Source organism: Neoarius graeffei, chromosome 25 (genome assembly GCF_027579695.1).
Source record: "Neoarius graeffei isolate fNeoGra1 chromosome 25, fNeoGra1.pri, whole genome shotgun sequence".
NCBI lineage: Eukaryota > Metazoa > Chordata > Actinopteri > Siluriformes > Ariidae > Neoarius > Neoarius graeffei.
The window spans coordinates 25327851-25344105 of NC_083593.1; the positions used below are offsets into that span (position 1 = coordinate 25327851).

A 16255-nucleotide genomic window follows, 5' to 3' on the forward strand; every position below is an offset into this window, starting at 1 on the left:
TGATTCAGTCAGTGCGTTTACATGCACATAGAGAGAATCGAATTTCTGCCGTTGCTCGACTGAAATCGAAGTTCAAAATGCCATGTATACACCTTAATTCGGCTGAAATTGAACCGAACTTGATTTCTCGGAATCGAGCTACACGACCTAGATTATGCGATTTCTGCCAAGCTACTTAGTGCATGTATACCCTATTGAGCTACGTATTCGAGCTACTTACTTCAGCACTGCCCCTTCCAGAAGTGACGAGTGACGAGACCACAAGCGGGAAACACAACAGCCTCGGTCGGCATGACAACGGCATGAATCTTTTCTTTTTGTGGCACTGTTTGCACTGTTAAAATTTAGCTCACTTACTGTATCACCAAATACATCTGTACAGCTGTTGCATAGCTGTGAATTGTGTACATAAACAAGTCATTGTGTGTGTGTGTGTGTGTGTGTGTATATATATATATATATATATATATATATATATATATATATATATATATATATGAGTGATTCCATGCTTATGGGTACTGAAATGGGGACATGAACTTATTCACCTAAAACCATTTCTTTTTTTACCATCAGGTCACAAAACATGTAATCTTTAATGAATGATATGTTAAAAGATAACTTTAATTTTCTGAGATGTAATAAAAACATATTTATATGCCAAAGTCAAGCCTATGAGTTCCAAAATGATGTCTGTTACATTACTTCTGTTACGATTGTCCATCTCGCGTCTGTTACAAATTAATTACAATCTAGCTATATACCATGTTAATCTTATTGAAAGAATGTGTATGTTTATTCTACTACACGTTTATTAATTATATTTGCTAAAACATCACCTTCCTATGTTTCAAAAAGTAATTCTACATTGTTAAAATTGAGAATATATATGTCTACAACACTTCTGTTACGTTCTGACTTTGGCATATAAATATGTTTTTATTACATCTCAGAAAATTAAAGTTATCTTTTAACATATCATTCATTAAAGATTACATGTTTTGTGACCTGATGGTAAAAAAAGAAATGGTTTTAGGTGAATTTTTAAAAATAAGTTCATGTCCCCATTTCAGTACCCATAAGCGTGGAATCACTATATATATATATATATATATATATATATATATATATATATATATATATATATATATATATGTGTGTGTCCAACATCTGAAGAATGTCAATAAAAACAAAACAATTGAACTTTTTGTGTGTTTATTAAGACACAAGTTAAATTGTAAGCAAAAAAAAAAATATTTTTTGTAAGCAAAAAATGGACTTTAGAAAAATATACAATTGTGCAAAATAAGTTGTCTTACAAAACAGTGGTCTGCGCAGGACAGTTTGTAGCCATACAGTCTGTTAGAGCAAGCCTAACAGCTTGAGCAAGGAACTTGTGAACACGGAACTGCCAGTGTTGCCAGTTTGGGCGGTTTTAAGTGCATTTTGGCGGATTTGAACATGTTTTGGGCTGGAAAACGTCAGCAGTATCTGGCAACACTGCTGATAACTTTGCTTATACTCTTGAATAGCTCTTCTTCATGACGACAACCGGAAGTGTACCAACACGATGGGGCGTGTAGCGCCACCTGTGGCTCGGGTGCACAATGTACCTCACATAATAGCTCGATTTCCTTGTGTGCATGTAGGATTGGATTTCTCTGGCACCCCTGCTGGGACCCTTAGCTCGATTACCGACAGTAGCTCGATTTGGATGTGCATGTAAATGCACTGAATGAAAACGATTCAATGGTATGATTCAAATGAGACTGATTCAATTTTAATTATTAACCTTCAGATTTAATGAGATTGATCACTTAACAATTACCAATTGCACCTACATGTGTGACCCCCCAGAGTGGCCTCCCTCCCCGCAGCATTTCAGCATCAAGCAGCAGCAAACCAAAGCAGTGAAGAGTCAGAAATGATAAAGTTCAACGTTGTTAATAATATCACCAAAGATGAGCTGTCTTTTACTAATAAATTTAAGTCTTAAATCATCCTCATGGAAAAGAACAGGTTAAACATAAACCCAACCTACAGCAATGATGCTGCATGTGCCCATTTCATTGGGGTAATTGCTGACACCTTCAAAAAACAGACGTCTATCCAAATCACGAAGTCTATGTAAATGTCATTCATGATTGATTGAGACAAGGACATTTCCACGAAGGAGTGTGTGATCATCTACAGCTGTATCTTGCGCAAAGGGAGTATAGTCAACATATTAATTGGCCACATCATGGTGGAGCATGCCAATGCACAAGGTAAGTGTAGCTAATGCAAGGCATAACCACAATAGCTCTCGTTCAAGCAGAAACAAGACATGCAACAAGTTAAAATATAACATGAATAAAATTAAATGATTCATGAGTGCAGGTGATTAGGATAATGGTACGGAGTTCTAAACATGAAACCTCTGTTCAGGCCACTGAGCTGAATCTTTAAATAAGCAAATAAAAATTACTGACCTTTGCAAGCTATAGTGTAACTTATTTTTCATAGGAATCTATGCTGCCACAAAAAAAAAAAGTTGCTCCTAGGAAACAGTGTGGAGACTAGCTTGAGAAAACTGCAGTTCTGGGTGCTGATGGTGCTGCAGTTAATCTTGGCCACAAAGGGGGAGTTATAGCCCTTTTGCAGCAAGAGGTAGGGGACTTCATTGTGCCTTTTCATTGCATACCTCACAGATAAGGCTTGCGTAGGATACCTCAATATTCTTCATGGTAGGCTTCACAATGTGCATGCATTTTCTTATAGAAGGGGTCTCTTATGTTAACTGTGATATATCTTTACAGATTGGAACTGGCCATGTTTTCAGTCCAGAGAGACAATACAACGATCAGTCAAGTGTTTGATATGCTCCATTTAGTGTGGAAAACATAATTTTAGTCTTAAAATCAATGAGGGAGCTGAAGACCCTTGCAGAAGACCTTGGAATGAATGTGCTGGTTCCCAGTGGGATTAAAGGAACACTATGGCTTCCACATGTCTCCAGGGCCCTGGAGACCTTCCTCAAACCTGGGGAGAACAATCATGGACAGTTCACTGCGGTCTACAGTCATCTGGACCATTTGGCAGGGTCTTCTGTCAAAGCAAATATTGCAGAATGAGCTAAAAAGGTCAGTTTATTTCTTCAGGGAATTAAATTAGTGCCACTCCACCCTAGTCATTATTTTTTTAGAATTTAGTTTATGTATGCTGTGACTGGATATGGTTGATCTTGGTATATAACATAGATCAAGAAATCAATGGAAGATGGCACTTCTGTGGCTTTTTGTCACTTTCTCACTGATTTTTTTTCCCCTGGGATAACCAAGTTTAGTCCCCTACTTCAGAGAAATGAGACAATCCTACCTCAGGTAAGGGAGATAAAAGTGGATTGAATTTTGAACTCAAATTCAGTGTTTGGCCTCAGTTGTGCATATAAAAGTGCTTGATATGTCTCAACAGGCAGTATGTGGCCTTGAAAATCTGCTGGTGACCACAGAGGTGATGGCTGCAAGGCCTAAGCCTGGTGGCAGACTATCAGTTCCTGGCAGCCCTTAGGCAACAAGAGGAGGCAACAAGAAGAACAGGGTGAAATACCAGTCTACAAATTCCAGGTAAATTACCAGTTTTGTTTCAGATTAAAAAACAATGAAATTATTTAAAATATCAAACTCTTAATCTGTTTTTATGCTTCATGCTATACACAAACAGTTACCCTCAAAGGGGACATTTCTAGTATGTAGATGATGAGGCGGCCAAGAGTGCCCCTAAACTTCAAAGAGCAGTGAAGGCAACAGTCAAGTCCACTATGAAAAACATATGAAAACCAAATTCTGTAGCCTTCTAGGCAAGTGTAGTCATCTGTCTTATGAACACATAGATGATTCAGAAATAGTGTTAATTATTTATTGAAATGTTTCCAATAGGAGAGGATGCTACAGAATCTGCCACAGCCAAGGCAGTCAGATGCTTTCACAACTTCAATCATGACTGCTGGCCAGAGGATCAAGATCAGTTGGTAGACCATGGTACTGATATCCTTGCATTCCTCTTGGATCACTTCTCCCCCATCCTCACAAGGTAACTTAGTGGACTACTACAATATTATGTATGCTGGTTACAATATTGTTTAAATTAAAAACTGATTGGCTCTTTAACCTAAATAAACTGTCTATCTACCCATGTTAAGTTCAGAAATGGTGTCAACACTGAGGCTGCAAAGGAAGTGTTTGTGGCCCTGAAGCTGTTCGTCTCCAGGATGTTCAAAGACAAGAATTACCCAAGTTTTTGGGAGCTAATGTTGACCAGAGAGCCACAGTGCTCAGAGTATAAGGGTTTTTTTGTGCTTTTTTTATAGGACATTTTGAGATCAAGGTTAACAAACTATGTGCTTCCCAATGCATTGAATGGGTTTATTTTTCAGAATAATATTGCACCTTGTAGATAATGCTGGTCCTCCCTGTGTCATCTGCTGCATGTGAAAGAGGCTTTTTGTCACAAAAGACAATCAAATCCGACACAAGAGCCTCTCTTCACGTTGACACAGTGGAGGACCTAATTCGCACCAGTGTGGAGGGGCCCAGTTTGGAAGACTTTGATGCAAGAGAGAGTGCGGCAAACTGGTTTGCCCAAGGCCAACGGGCATGAAGGCCCCACTATAGATATTGGCCTTCTGAAGGACCTGGGGCAGGGGGGATTTTCCATAAGTAGCACATACTTTTGAGTCATTTGAGTTTTTGAATTTTTAAGTTCGTCAAGCACTTTTAGTTTTAAAGTAATTAAGTTTTTGCAAAGTTTATGCTTGAGCTGTCGTTAAAATAAAGACAGACATTTATCTGCACTTTTATTTCTGTTTACTACCATTTACATAACTATTATTGTGTATGGAAAATGAGAGAGGCAACCCATAAAATTGTGGTACTAAAGGCGCTATGAAAAATTTTGGTGCACCTAAATTTTGTGCTGGTGCACCCAAATGAAAAAGTTAGGCGCACCAGTGCAACCAATGCAAAAAGTTAGTCTGGAGCCCTGCTACCCATGCAATGTGAATACAACATGCAAACCTATCTTTTGGAAACCATTCCTATGATTTTTGCCAGATCTTACAAACTGTAGAGAGTCTGTCCATCAATAATTATTAAAAACTGGTGGACAAGAAAATGGCTACCACCTACCGTACCATTCATTCATTCATTCATTCATTCATTCCAAGGCAGGGCTTAATTTGCTCAAATATCTAAAAACATCATGTGTTATAGCCAAGCATGCAAACAGTTTGAAAGACATTTAGGGTTAGATTCTGAGGCTTATGGGTTAAAGTTGGGGTGTGGTCACCCTTAGAGGTCATAAGTGAGTTCAAGTGCTTTCCCCCCCCACATACCACATGTCTGAGCTGAAATGCTCTTACAACTACCCAAGTTAGGAACCACAATCAATGCCTTGTCAACCACTTAGCAACACTAGGGGGTTGCTGTGGTTATGCTCCGCATTTTCTTCAGGAAATGCAGTTTTCTAATTCAGGGGTTTTCAAAGTGTGGGAGAGTCAGCCCCCCCCCCTCGGAGAGCAAATAAACAACAGCGCCCCCCCCCTTACAATTTTTGTTGTTGCTATACTTAATGTTCCATTCGTATTTTTAAAAAAATGGTTGTTGTACACATTATTTTTTTCTTTTTCACATTTTAAACATATGTGCTTTTTAAAACATCTTGTTTTACACATTTTAAACATCCCATAGCATCGTTAGCTAGCATCTCTTGGCAGACAACACACTGTGGCAGTGGAGCATCTTCAGATCCAGTCCATGAAAATCCAAACTTTAAATAATCGTGGTCATACTTCCTTCTTTTTCCAGTCCCCCAGGATTCCACAGGCCTTTTTTTGTGATTGTTGTGGGCTAAAATGTCTGATGATGCAGGGGGGGGTTTCCAAAAAAATTGCGATGAAAGTTGTGGTGTTTTTTAGGTTTTTGTTGCGATTACATTGCGGGAGGAAGTGAAAGTTGCGAGAAATTGTTGCGATTTTCTCTTTTTGTGATTAAAATTGAGTGATATGTTAAATATTAAGTTATTACTGAAAAACTATTGATTAAAAAAACAAAGAAAAATGGTCCTATAAACAACTTTACCAATATAAAAGATTACCAGGACTACAAAAATGCAGAAAAATAGGCTTTACTTATCCAAATGCACCTGTTGGTTCAAAAGTTAAAGTGCATAGAACCTCACAGCACAACATGAAGTTACCTTAAAATATAATATAAATGCCTCAGCTTTTATGTAAGAAAAAAAAAAAACTATTAATACTAGTACTGTGTGCAGGCAGTCTCTCCTGAAGACTAAATTAAACAATAATTATAAACTAATAAAATAAATGGCTCAGGCTTCATAGAAGAAAAAAACAATTTGAACAGAATCTCACAGTATGATGCTGAAGCTACCTAAACAATGGAAAATAAAATACCATTTTGGCAAAAATGTTGGCATCCATTAACTTCTTGTATTAAGTAAAAAAAAAAAAAAGTGCACACAGTCCTTCACTGTAAACATAACACACTTTCAGTGTTGCCAGATACTGCTGACGTTTTCCAGTCCAAAATATGCTCAAAACCCGCCAAAATGCACTTGAAATCATCCAATCTGGCAACACGACGCGCATGCTGCTTTTCTTGAACACACGGAAGTAAGGCGGAAGGTAGTTTGTCGACGTCACCTCAAGACGACGCCAACAATTGGTCAAATTTGCGGGAAAGTTGCGGTGATTGAATATAATTGCAACACCGCCCTGAATTCGCGGGGATTGGTTGAATTTGCGCTGAAGTTGCAAATCGCAACATCCTGGAGGCTCTGTTTTTTTGCTTGGCCCAGACTTTGTCTCCTCACTCACTGTAGCTTTAGGTACTAAAAACCGATCCATTTTGTCTCTCACGTTGCGCCCCCCCCTGAAGAACTCTGGCACGCCCCACACTTTGAAAAGCCCTGTTCTAATTATTACTACCACCACTACTACTACTTATAGTAGCAGTAATAGTAAAATCAAATTATTATTATTATTATTAGTAGTAGTAGTAGTAGTGTTATTGCCTTTAATTGCAAGGGTCTAAAACAAAGTACAGTGGTGCTTGAAAGTTTGTGAACCCTTTAGAATTTTCTATATTTCTGTATAAATATGACCCAAAACATCATCAGATTTTCACACAAGTCCTAAAAGTAGATAAAGAGAACCCATTTAAACAAATGAGATAAAAATATTATACTTGGTCATTTATTTATTGAGGAAAATGATCCAATATTACATACCTGTGAGTGGCAAAAGTATGTGAACCTCTAGGATTAGCAGTTAATTTTAAGGTGAAATTAGAGTCTGGTGTTTTCAATCAATGGGATGATAATCAGGTGCGAGTGGGCACCCTGTTTTATTTAAAGAACAGGGATCTATCAAAATCTGATCTTCACAACACATGTTTGTGGAAGTGTATCATAGCATGAACAAAGGAGACTTCTGAGGACCTCAGAAAAAGCGTTGTTGATGCTCATCAGGCTGGAAAAGGTTACAAAACCATCTCTAAAGAGTTTGGACTCCACCAATCCACAGTCAGACAGATTGTGTACAAATGGAGGAGATTAAAGACCACGGTTACCCTCCCCAGGAGTGGTCAACCAACAAAGATCACTCCAAGAGCAAGGTGTGTAATAGTCGGCGAGGTCACAAAGGACCCCAGGGTAACTTCTAAGCAACTGAAGGCCTCTCTCACATTGGCTAATGTTAATGTTCATGAGTCCATCATCAGAAGAACACTGAACAACAATGGTGTGCATGGCAGGGTTGCAAGGAGAAAGCCACTGCTCTCCAAAAGAACATTGCTGCTCATCTGCAGTTTGCTAAAGATCATGTGGACAAGCCAGAAGGCTATTGGAAAAATGTTTTGTGGATGGATGAGATCAAAATAGAAATTTTTGGTTTAAATGAGAAGCATTATATTTGGAGAAAGGAAAACACTGCATTCCAGCATAAGAACCTTATCCCATCTGTGAAACGTGGTGGTGGTAGTATCATGGTTTGGGCCTGTTTTGCTGCATCTGGGCCAGGACGGCTTGCCATCATTGATGGAACAATGAATTCTGAATTATACCAGCGAATTCTAAAGGAAAATGTCAGGACATCTGTCCATGAACTGAATCTCAAGAGAAGGTGGGTCATGCAGCAAGACAACGACCCTAAGCACACAAGTCATTCTACCAAAGAATGGTTAAAGAAGAATAAAGTTAATGTTTTGGAATGGCCAAGTCAAAGTCCTGACCTTAATCCAATCGAAGGACCTGAAGTGAGCAGTTCATGTGAGGAAACCCACCAACATCCCAGAGTTGAAGCTGTTCTGTACGGAGGAATGGGCTAAAATTCCTCCAAGCCGGTGTGCAGGACTGATCGACAGTTACCGGGAATGTTGAGTTGCAGTTATTGCTGCACAAGAGGGTCACACCAGACACTGAAAGCAAAGGTTCACATACTTTTGCCACTCACAGATATGTAATATTGGATCATTTTCCTCAATAAATAAATGACCAAGTATAATATTTTTGTCTCATTTGTTTAACTGGGTTCTCTTTATCTACTTTTAGGACTTGTGTGAAAATCTGATGTTTTAGATCATATTTATGCAGAAATATAGAAAATTCTAAAGGGTTCACAAACTTTCAAGCACCACTGTATTTGTTTGCAAATGTGTTAATAAGCCATATGCAGTGTGATCAAACAATTCCACTGTCTTAATGTTGGCAAACAGTGGTGTGCCCAGCTTTTTACTCTTTGAAAATTTGGTTGTTTGTTTCTTTTGTGCTTAGACCATCATAAAGAAGCAAATATGGTCTTTTGTGAAAACAGACCCAGAACACTCAGAATCTTAACACAGTTAATAAAACAGTGTGGGTGTAGTGATGACTGTCACCTGTTGGGTCAGTGTATCCCAAGGTCTTTGGAGTAATCTTTCTTTGTAGTTTGGGTGAATATTGCTCCAAACCTCATGAAGGGACAAGGGCTGTCCATCTATACAATGCGAGAGTACAGATCTATCAGACAACTGGAAAAATCAAGCTATCAGACAACTGTAAAATTCCTATGGCACATCAGTTTATAATCCCCCACCCATCCCATAATAATAATAATAATAATAATAATAATAATCATCATCATCATCATCATCATCTAATTAAGGTAACATCATACCTAATGTAGTTGCTCTGAAGTAGAGTATAGGCACTTGATGACTGAAGGAATATAAAACATGGTATTCATAGTGCATTAAAAGTTGACTCTCACATATTGTATAAGCCCCAGCTACCTCATCATCCAGCTAGAGAGGGAAACAGAAATAGAAGAGAGCAGAAGATATTTCATTCTTATTTGTATTGTTTATTAATATCTTAGCCAAGATGGCAAAGCAAATTTCCCTTTGTAAGTTTCAATGAATGAATACTATATTCATTAACTGTATACATTTTAAAAATTTTCTCCAGAATATTGTGCATCACAGATCAGCTCTTATAACCCTGGTAACCACTGTTATAATCCAGAGCCAGGTCTCTCAGAGGGGCCACTGCACAACAGTGACAGTAGTGCCTTTAAAATAATATGAACTTAAAATGAAAAAGTGAAGAAAATATGAAATGGATGAACAAAAACAAAATATATTTAACTAATTTCATTTGTCATCCACCATGCTTTTCTGTTGTGCCACTTGGGAGCACCTTGTAAATACTGACAATTTTTGGACTTAAGTGCAAACTCTGAATACAGCCTATAGAATTTATTATAACAGTCTCAGTAATTACTCATATTCTAATCTAAATCCATCTAATCTAATCTAAATCCATTGTTGCAGACGTGCCCTCTGGCCGCATCGCCCACACTGATTTACCACCACCACCACCCAAAAAAAAGGCAAAAAAGCGCACGCGCACAAACAAAAAAAAAATAACTATATATATTTTTTAAAAAGTGTACCAACATAAACACTAATATTGCTTCAAACACACGTAACTTCAGACATCAGTGTCCTGCAGGAAAAACATCACATGCCCTCTACTGTGTGCATAATCATCATGCCTCAGTCATGATACAGCCCGGAACTTCCAAGTCCTGTTCTGGGCATTTGTGTTCCATGTAGTCCACACTCCATATTTCCCTGTTCTTACCCATGCTGCGCTAATACACCTGCTATGCATTTGCCATTAGTTACTTTATATAAACGCGGTGTGGAGAAAGACAAAATGTGGAAATATACTTGGCATATATACTCTTAACACCACTCTGTAAATGTTTGGGAACTGAAGAGACCAAATGCTTTAGTTTTGAAAGAGAAATGTCTCATTCTTGCCTGATATACAAGTTTCAGTTGCTCAACAGTTCGGGGTCTCCTTTGTCATATTTTGCGCTTCATAATGGGCTAAATGTATTAAATGGGAGACAGATCTGGACTGCAGGCAGGCCAGTTTAACACATGGACTCTTGTACTATGGAGCCATGCAGTTTTAATATGTCCAGAAAGCAGTTTGCCATTGTCTTGCTGAAAGAAGGAAGGCCTTTCCTGACAATGATTTTGTCTGGATGGCAGCCTATTGCTCTGAAACGTGTACATCATTCAGCATTAATAATGCCTTTCCAGATGTACAAACTACCAATGTCATGTGCAGTAATGTGCCCTCATACCATAATAGATGCTGGCTTTTGAACTGTGCACTGATAAGCCAGATGGTCCCTCTCCTCTTTAGACTGTAGGACTTCTTGTCCATGATTTCTAAAAATAATTTCTAATTTTGATTTGTCAGACCTCGGGACAAATTTCCATGTTGCCTCAGTCCATTGTAAAACAGCTCAGGCCCAGAGAAGGTGGCGGTAATGCCATGTACCCTAACAAGGTTTCCAGGGTCTTTGGAGGAAAAACAGCCTCTAAACATCACAGAACTTCTACCATATTTTACAGCTGGCACAGGATTATTTTCATTCCAGCCATCCTTTATTTCCAAAAAGCTCCGTTTTTGTCACATCAGACCACAGTTCCAGTCAAAGTTGTAGTAGCATTTCGCAAACTTACATTTGTGGTTAACTGACAGAAAAGGCTTTTTTTTTCCTGGTATACCTTACAAATAATCAGTTGGCATGGAGGTGGTATCTGATGGCAGTTTTGGAGACTTGGAAACCCTACAATTTTATAGTTTGTTATAATTCACCAACAGTGATCCTCGGAGATTTTTCTGCTTCTCTACAATGGGATACATTAGGAAAAGTCAGTTCTCAAAAATTGATGTGCTGGAAGCAGAAAAGATGGGCAAGCATAAGGATCTGAGAGACTTTGACAAAGGCCAAATCGTGATGGTTAGACAACTGGTTTAGGGCATCACCAAAACAGCAGGTCTTGTGAGACAACCAGTGATAAGAGTTATGGGTGCCCAAGGTTCGCTGATATACAAGTGCCTACAATGGGCACGTGAGAATCAGAACTGGACTATGGAGAAATGGAAAAAGGTCTGATTAATTATGTCTTCTTTTAAATTTTTCTTTATGTGGATGGCCAGGTATGTGTACGTCTTACCTGGGGAGAAAATAGTGCATCCTAGTGCCATGGGACAAAGGTAAGCCAGCAGAGGCAATGTGATGCTCTGGACAATGTTCTGCTGGGAAAACATGGGTCCTGGCATTCATGTGGATGTTACTTTGACAAATACCACCTATCTCAACAGGTGAAAGTAATCATAATTTGGTACAAAATCAGTATCCAGGAAAGGTCTAGTCTTTGAGGAGCCAAGAATCTCCAGTTTATCAACAAATGCAGGAGAAAATTGACATATTTAAAAACAAAATGTTCCTCAAAGAAAGATATGAAGGGATTTGAATATATTTTACCTGCTATGGTGCATAATATCAGTAAAAAGTTCAAGGAATCTGGCAGAATTTCGGTGCATAAATGGCAATGGCGCAAGCCTAAACTGGACACCCATGATCTCCTATCCCCTCAGATAGTACTGCATCAAGAGCCATGATGCATCCATAGCTGATAACCACATGGGTATGGAATTACTTTAGCAAACCTTTGTCAAGCACTACAATGCAGAGTTAAATCCACAAATGCCCGTTAAAATTTTATTGTGGAAAAAAGGATGTTAACTGTGTCCAGAAGCACTGATCTGGGATGGAGCATCACAGTGGAAACACGTACTGTGGTCAGATGAATCAGTATTTCCAGGTCTTTTTTTTTTTGGAAGAAATGGATGTTATGTGCTCCGGACCAAAGATGAACAAGACCGTTCAAACTGCTTGCAGCAACAAGTCCCAAAGCCAGGGTGTTATGGTGCATGGTTGTGCCCGTGCCCTTGGCAAAGGTACCTTAATGTTCTGTGATGACAGCATTCATTCAGAAAAGTTCATTAAGATTTTAGAGCAATATATACTGCCTTCAAGAAAACTTTTCCAAGAATATTTCAACAAGACAATTCAAAACCACATTCTGCACACGTTACAAAAGAATGGCTGCAGAAGGTGGTGACGTCTGTCCTGTCTGTCCCCAACAGAGAATTTGTAGAGAGTTTTGAAATGAAAAATATGACAGCAACGACCCCGTACTGCTGCACACCTAAAGGCCTGTTCGCAGGAAGAATGGACCAAAGTAACACCTGAAACGCTTAATCACTTGGTGCTTTCAGTCCCAAAGCAGCTTTTGTGTGTTTTGAGAAGGAATGGCAACATTTCAAAGTGCTAAATGCTGTACTATCACAACTTTTTTAATGTGTTGTAAGAATAAAAAAAGTTGTAATAAGTGTTTATTTTGAAAGAAAAAAAAATCACAAGGTAAGACATTGAGTAGTGTGGGGGTGGCATGGTGGCGTAAGTGGTTAGCACTGTTGCCTCACAGCAAGAAGGTTCTGGGTTTGAGCCCAGTGCCTGACGGGGGCCATTCTGTGTGGAGTTTGCATGTTCTCCGTGTCTGCATGGGTTTCCTCCAGGTGCTCCAGTTTCCCCCACAGTTCAAAGACATGCGGTTAGGTTAACATGGGATGGCTTTGGGCTGAAGTGCCCAAGAGTGGCAGTGCACACGTACACAGCGGCTTTGCTCTCCTATGATGAACTACGTTTCATTGTACATTTGTGCAATGACAGTAAAGGCATTCTATTCTAAATAACATGCTGTTATATTGTTTTGAGTGCAATACAGGTCAAAGGTTATTTTCAAAATCATTGTTTTCAGTTTTTATTTCAATTTACCATCCCAACTTTTATTTGGGGTCATTCATTCATTCATTCATTCATTCATTCACACACACACATGCATACATATTTTATATATACACACACATCTCAAGGCACAGTGGTGTAGTGGTCAGCACAGTCACCTCACAGCAAGAAGGTTCGGGGTTTCAAACCACATGGCCGACAGGGGCTTTTCTGTGTGGAGTATGCATGTTCTCTCTGTGTCTGCATGGAGAAACCACTACTGAGGGAGGCCAATAATAAGAAAATTGCTTGCACCAAGAAACACAAGGAATGGGCAGTAGACCAGTTGAAATCTGTACTTTGGTCTGATAACTCCAAATTTGAAATTTTTGGTTCCAACCAGCACGTCTCTGTGAGACAAAGAAAAGGGGACTGGATGGCATCTGCATACTATGTGATTCCCATCATGAAGCATGGGAGATGTGATGTGGGTGTGTTTTGCTGATGACAATGTTGGTGATTTAAGGCACACTTAACCATTATTCTGCAACGACATGCCATCCCATCTAGTTTATACTTAGAAATCACAATATGTAATTAGTTTCTCTCTATGTAAAAAGGTGGCATGGTGGTGTAAGTGGTTAGCACGGTCACCTCACAGCAAGAAGGTTCTGGGTTCAAGCCCAGCAGCCAGCAGGGGCCTTTCTGTGTGGAGTCTGCATGTTCTCCCCGTGTCTGCGTGGGTTTCTCCCACAGTCCAAAGACATGCAGGCTAGGCTAATTGGTGGCTCTACATTGGCCATAAGTTTGTATGAGTGTGTGAATGGTTGAGAAGAGAAAACCTCTATAATAATCCAGTAGAAGGCAATGGGAAACCACTACTGTAATTTTCCCTAGACACTTTGATGGCTGAAGCCATTAGAGCAGACACGTCACTGTAATAGCCAAAATGGATGGATGGATAGGGGTCTGTCTCAGAAACTGGGTACTGTGGGGGTACCCCACTAAATATACTCACAGGCAATAAACTATATGGTTTTGAATGGTGGTGATGATTTTGATTTGAAATAAAATGCTGAAAGAAATAATACAGATAAAACTAAATCTTTGATGTGAATACTCTACTCAGAATTTGGCAAAGATTCTGCAAATTTGTGGAAAAATGGCGGCTTGTTCTGGGACACGATAAATGGTTGACTACATCGCATTCCCTTAAAAAGGTTGTAGTCCATTGAAAAGTCTACAGTTATCACTAATTGTATTTTAAGTTGTAACTTTATACACCTAAGGATTGGTGCGCTCACAGAATAATCATAACCGTAATAAAACATCATGCAAAATATCTGATCACCGTTGTAACTCCATTTTCCGCATACCCAAAACCAATATGATCGTGTGTTTTGATCTAAACGGAAAGCCTCAGGGTCAAGGTCACTACCTCACCAAAAGTAGTAACTTAAAATCACTACGCCATATAAAAATTTAATTATATATCTGCGATTCTGATTTTTAAAACGAAAGCTGAAATGTTAGGTATAGAATATGTTTCTTACAGAATATGTTACAATGGTAGCTGGTCTTGTATGAATTTCTGAGCTATAAAATGAGTTGTGGTCTATTTTTTACCGTAGAATGTTATGTGTGTGCAGGGAAGGACACACATTAAGAATTTGCATGTGTAGAATGGAAATTTCCACTCCAACAGTTAGAAGTTGATCGTGCTTCCATTTGCGGTCTTTCTGTCACACGTGTGATCTGTTCGGACGTCATCACTGAAAAGGTGAGTTTTGACAGTTTTATTTTGTTTTAGTCTTGCAGTATAAGGCAAAAGAATGTTTATTTTTCATCTTACTTTCATATTTCGTAGTGTTTGCGTATTTTTGGCCAATATTTTGCAACCATGGTCAATTTAGATCGAACTTTTGGATAGAATCTACGGCCACTCATTTTGCCCCGCCCCCGCCTCACACCTCCATCTGGTGCGGTAGTGATGTCCCGTTGCTCACGCTGCAGCAGAGACCCGAACGACCTTCAGCCGGTACAGTCGCTGTTCTTTTACCACCGCTGTTATTCTCATCTTTCCGGTGTGTTCTTGATTTTTCCATTGTGTCCTATTGTCCTATTTCGCCATATCAAATACCCAAAATATTTCATATTTAAGTGAATAATCAATTCAGTCATCATAATTTGGCATATTTAACCCAAGGAATCAAAAAGGAAATTTATTCAATATTTTCACTTATCTGTGAAGGAGGGGCTTTAATTCTTCATGTAGTTATTTTATATGTAAATCAATTTTACAAAAGCATTTCGGGTCAGCCACAATCAGATGTACCTACTTGTTTGAGATCATGTAACACTATGTAACAGTATGTTTATTAAACTATTTCATATGTTGTAATGGTAGACGATCATTGCCAGTGTACCACGTTTCAAAGCCAGATCATAATTTACCACCACTGAATCCATGTTTCAGGTTTTTTTTATCAGACAAACTCTTCATATTGCACATTTTCACCATGTAACGCATGTTCATTTGATTTAATACCCCAGAATGCATCACTGCTGCTTAAACTTGGCAATAATTTGTCAAACACTAACTGTTTTAGTAAATCAGCAGATTTTTAAGGAACAAATTGACAGCTGAATCACGGAATTCCGATAAAAATGAAATCTTTCACAATAGCTTTGTCAATGGGGAGTGCTGAACCTAATTTGTTTTCTTTGTCACTGCAAAGTTGAAAATGGCCTGAGAAATCTTATTTAATGCATTTTAATAAACACTTTAAATTAAATACAGACATATTATGTAGTATGTGATATGATTTGATACAAAAACCTTGTTGCTGGGGGCATATGTTTGCAAAATTCACATGCCAAAGATTTTGCGTGTCATTTCCGTTGTTTTCTGTAGTGTCCGTAACGGTCTTGCTGTAACAGAATGCTGCAGAATTTTTTACCATTTTTGGTGATTATGACATGCATTGGTCCTGTTGGCCTCATGTAGGGCTCTAGTTACATATTCATATGTCTTTAGTTGTTATATTAATAGATATATTTGCA

The 16255-nt window shown here is 38.7% G+C and overlaps 1 protein-coding gene across 14 annotated transcripts in view; it reads right to left on the bottom strand.

The window, feature by feature from the left end:
• atg10 (ATG10 autophagy related 10 homolog (S. cerevisiae)) overlaps positions 1–16255 on the bottom strand; it is a 271634-nt gene that overhangs the window by 143937 nt on the left and 111442 nt on the right. For all 14 annotated transcript variants that reach the window (XR_009651554.1, XM_060908811.1, XM_060908807.1 and 11 more), the window contains exons 4-5: positions 9212–9338; positions 8934–9031 (exon numbers count right to left, since the gene is read on the bottom strand). Coding sequence is in view for 13 of the 14 variants with exons in the window: in XM_060908811.1 (XP_060764794.1) it covers positions 8934–9031; positions 9212–9338 (225 nt within the window). In the remaining variant the exon portion in view is untranslated. The remainder of the gene's footprint in view (positions 1–8933; positions 9032–9211; positions 9339–16255) is intronic.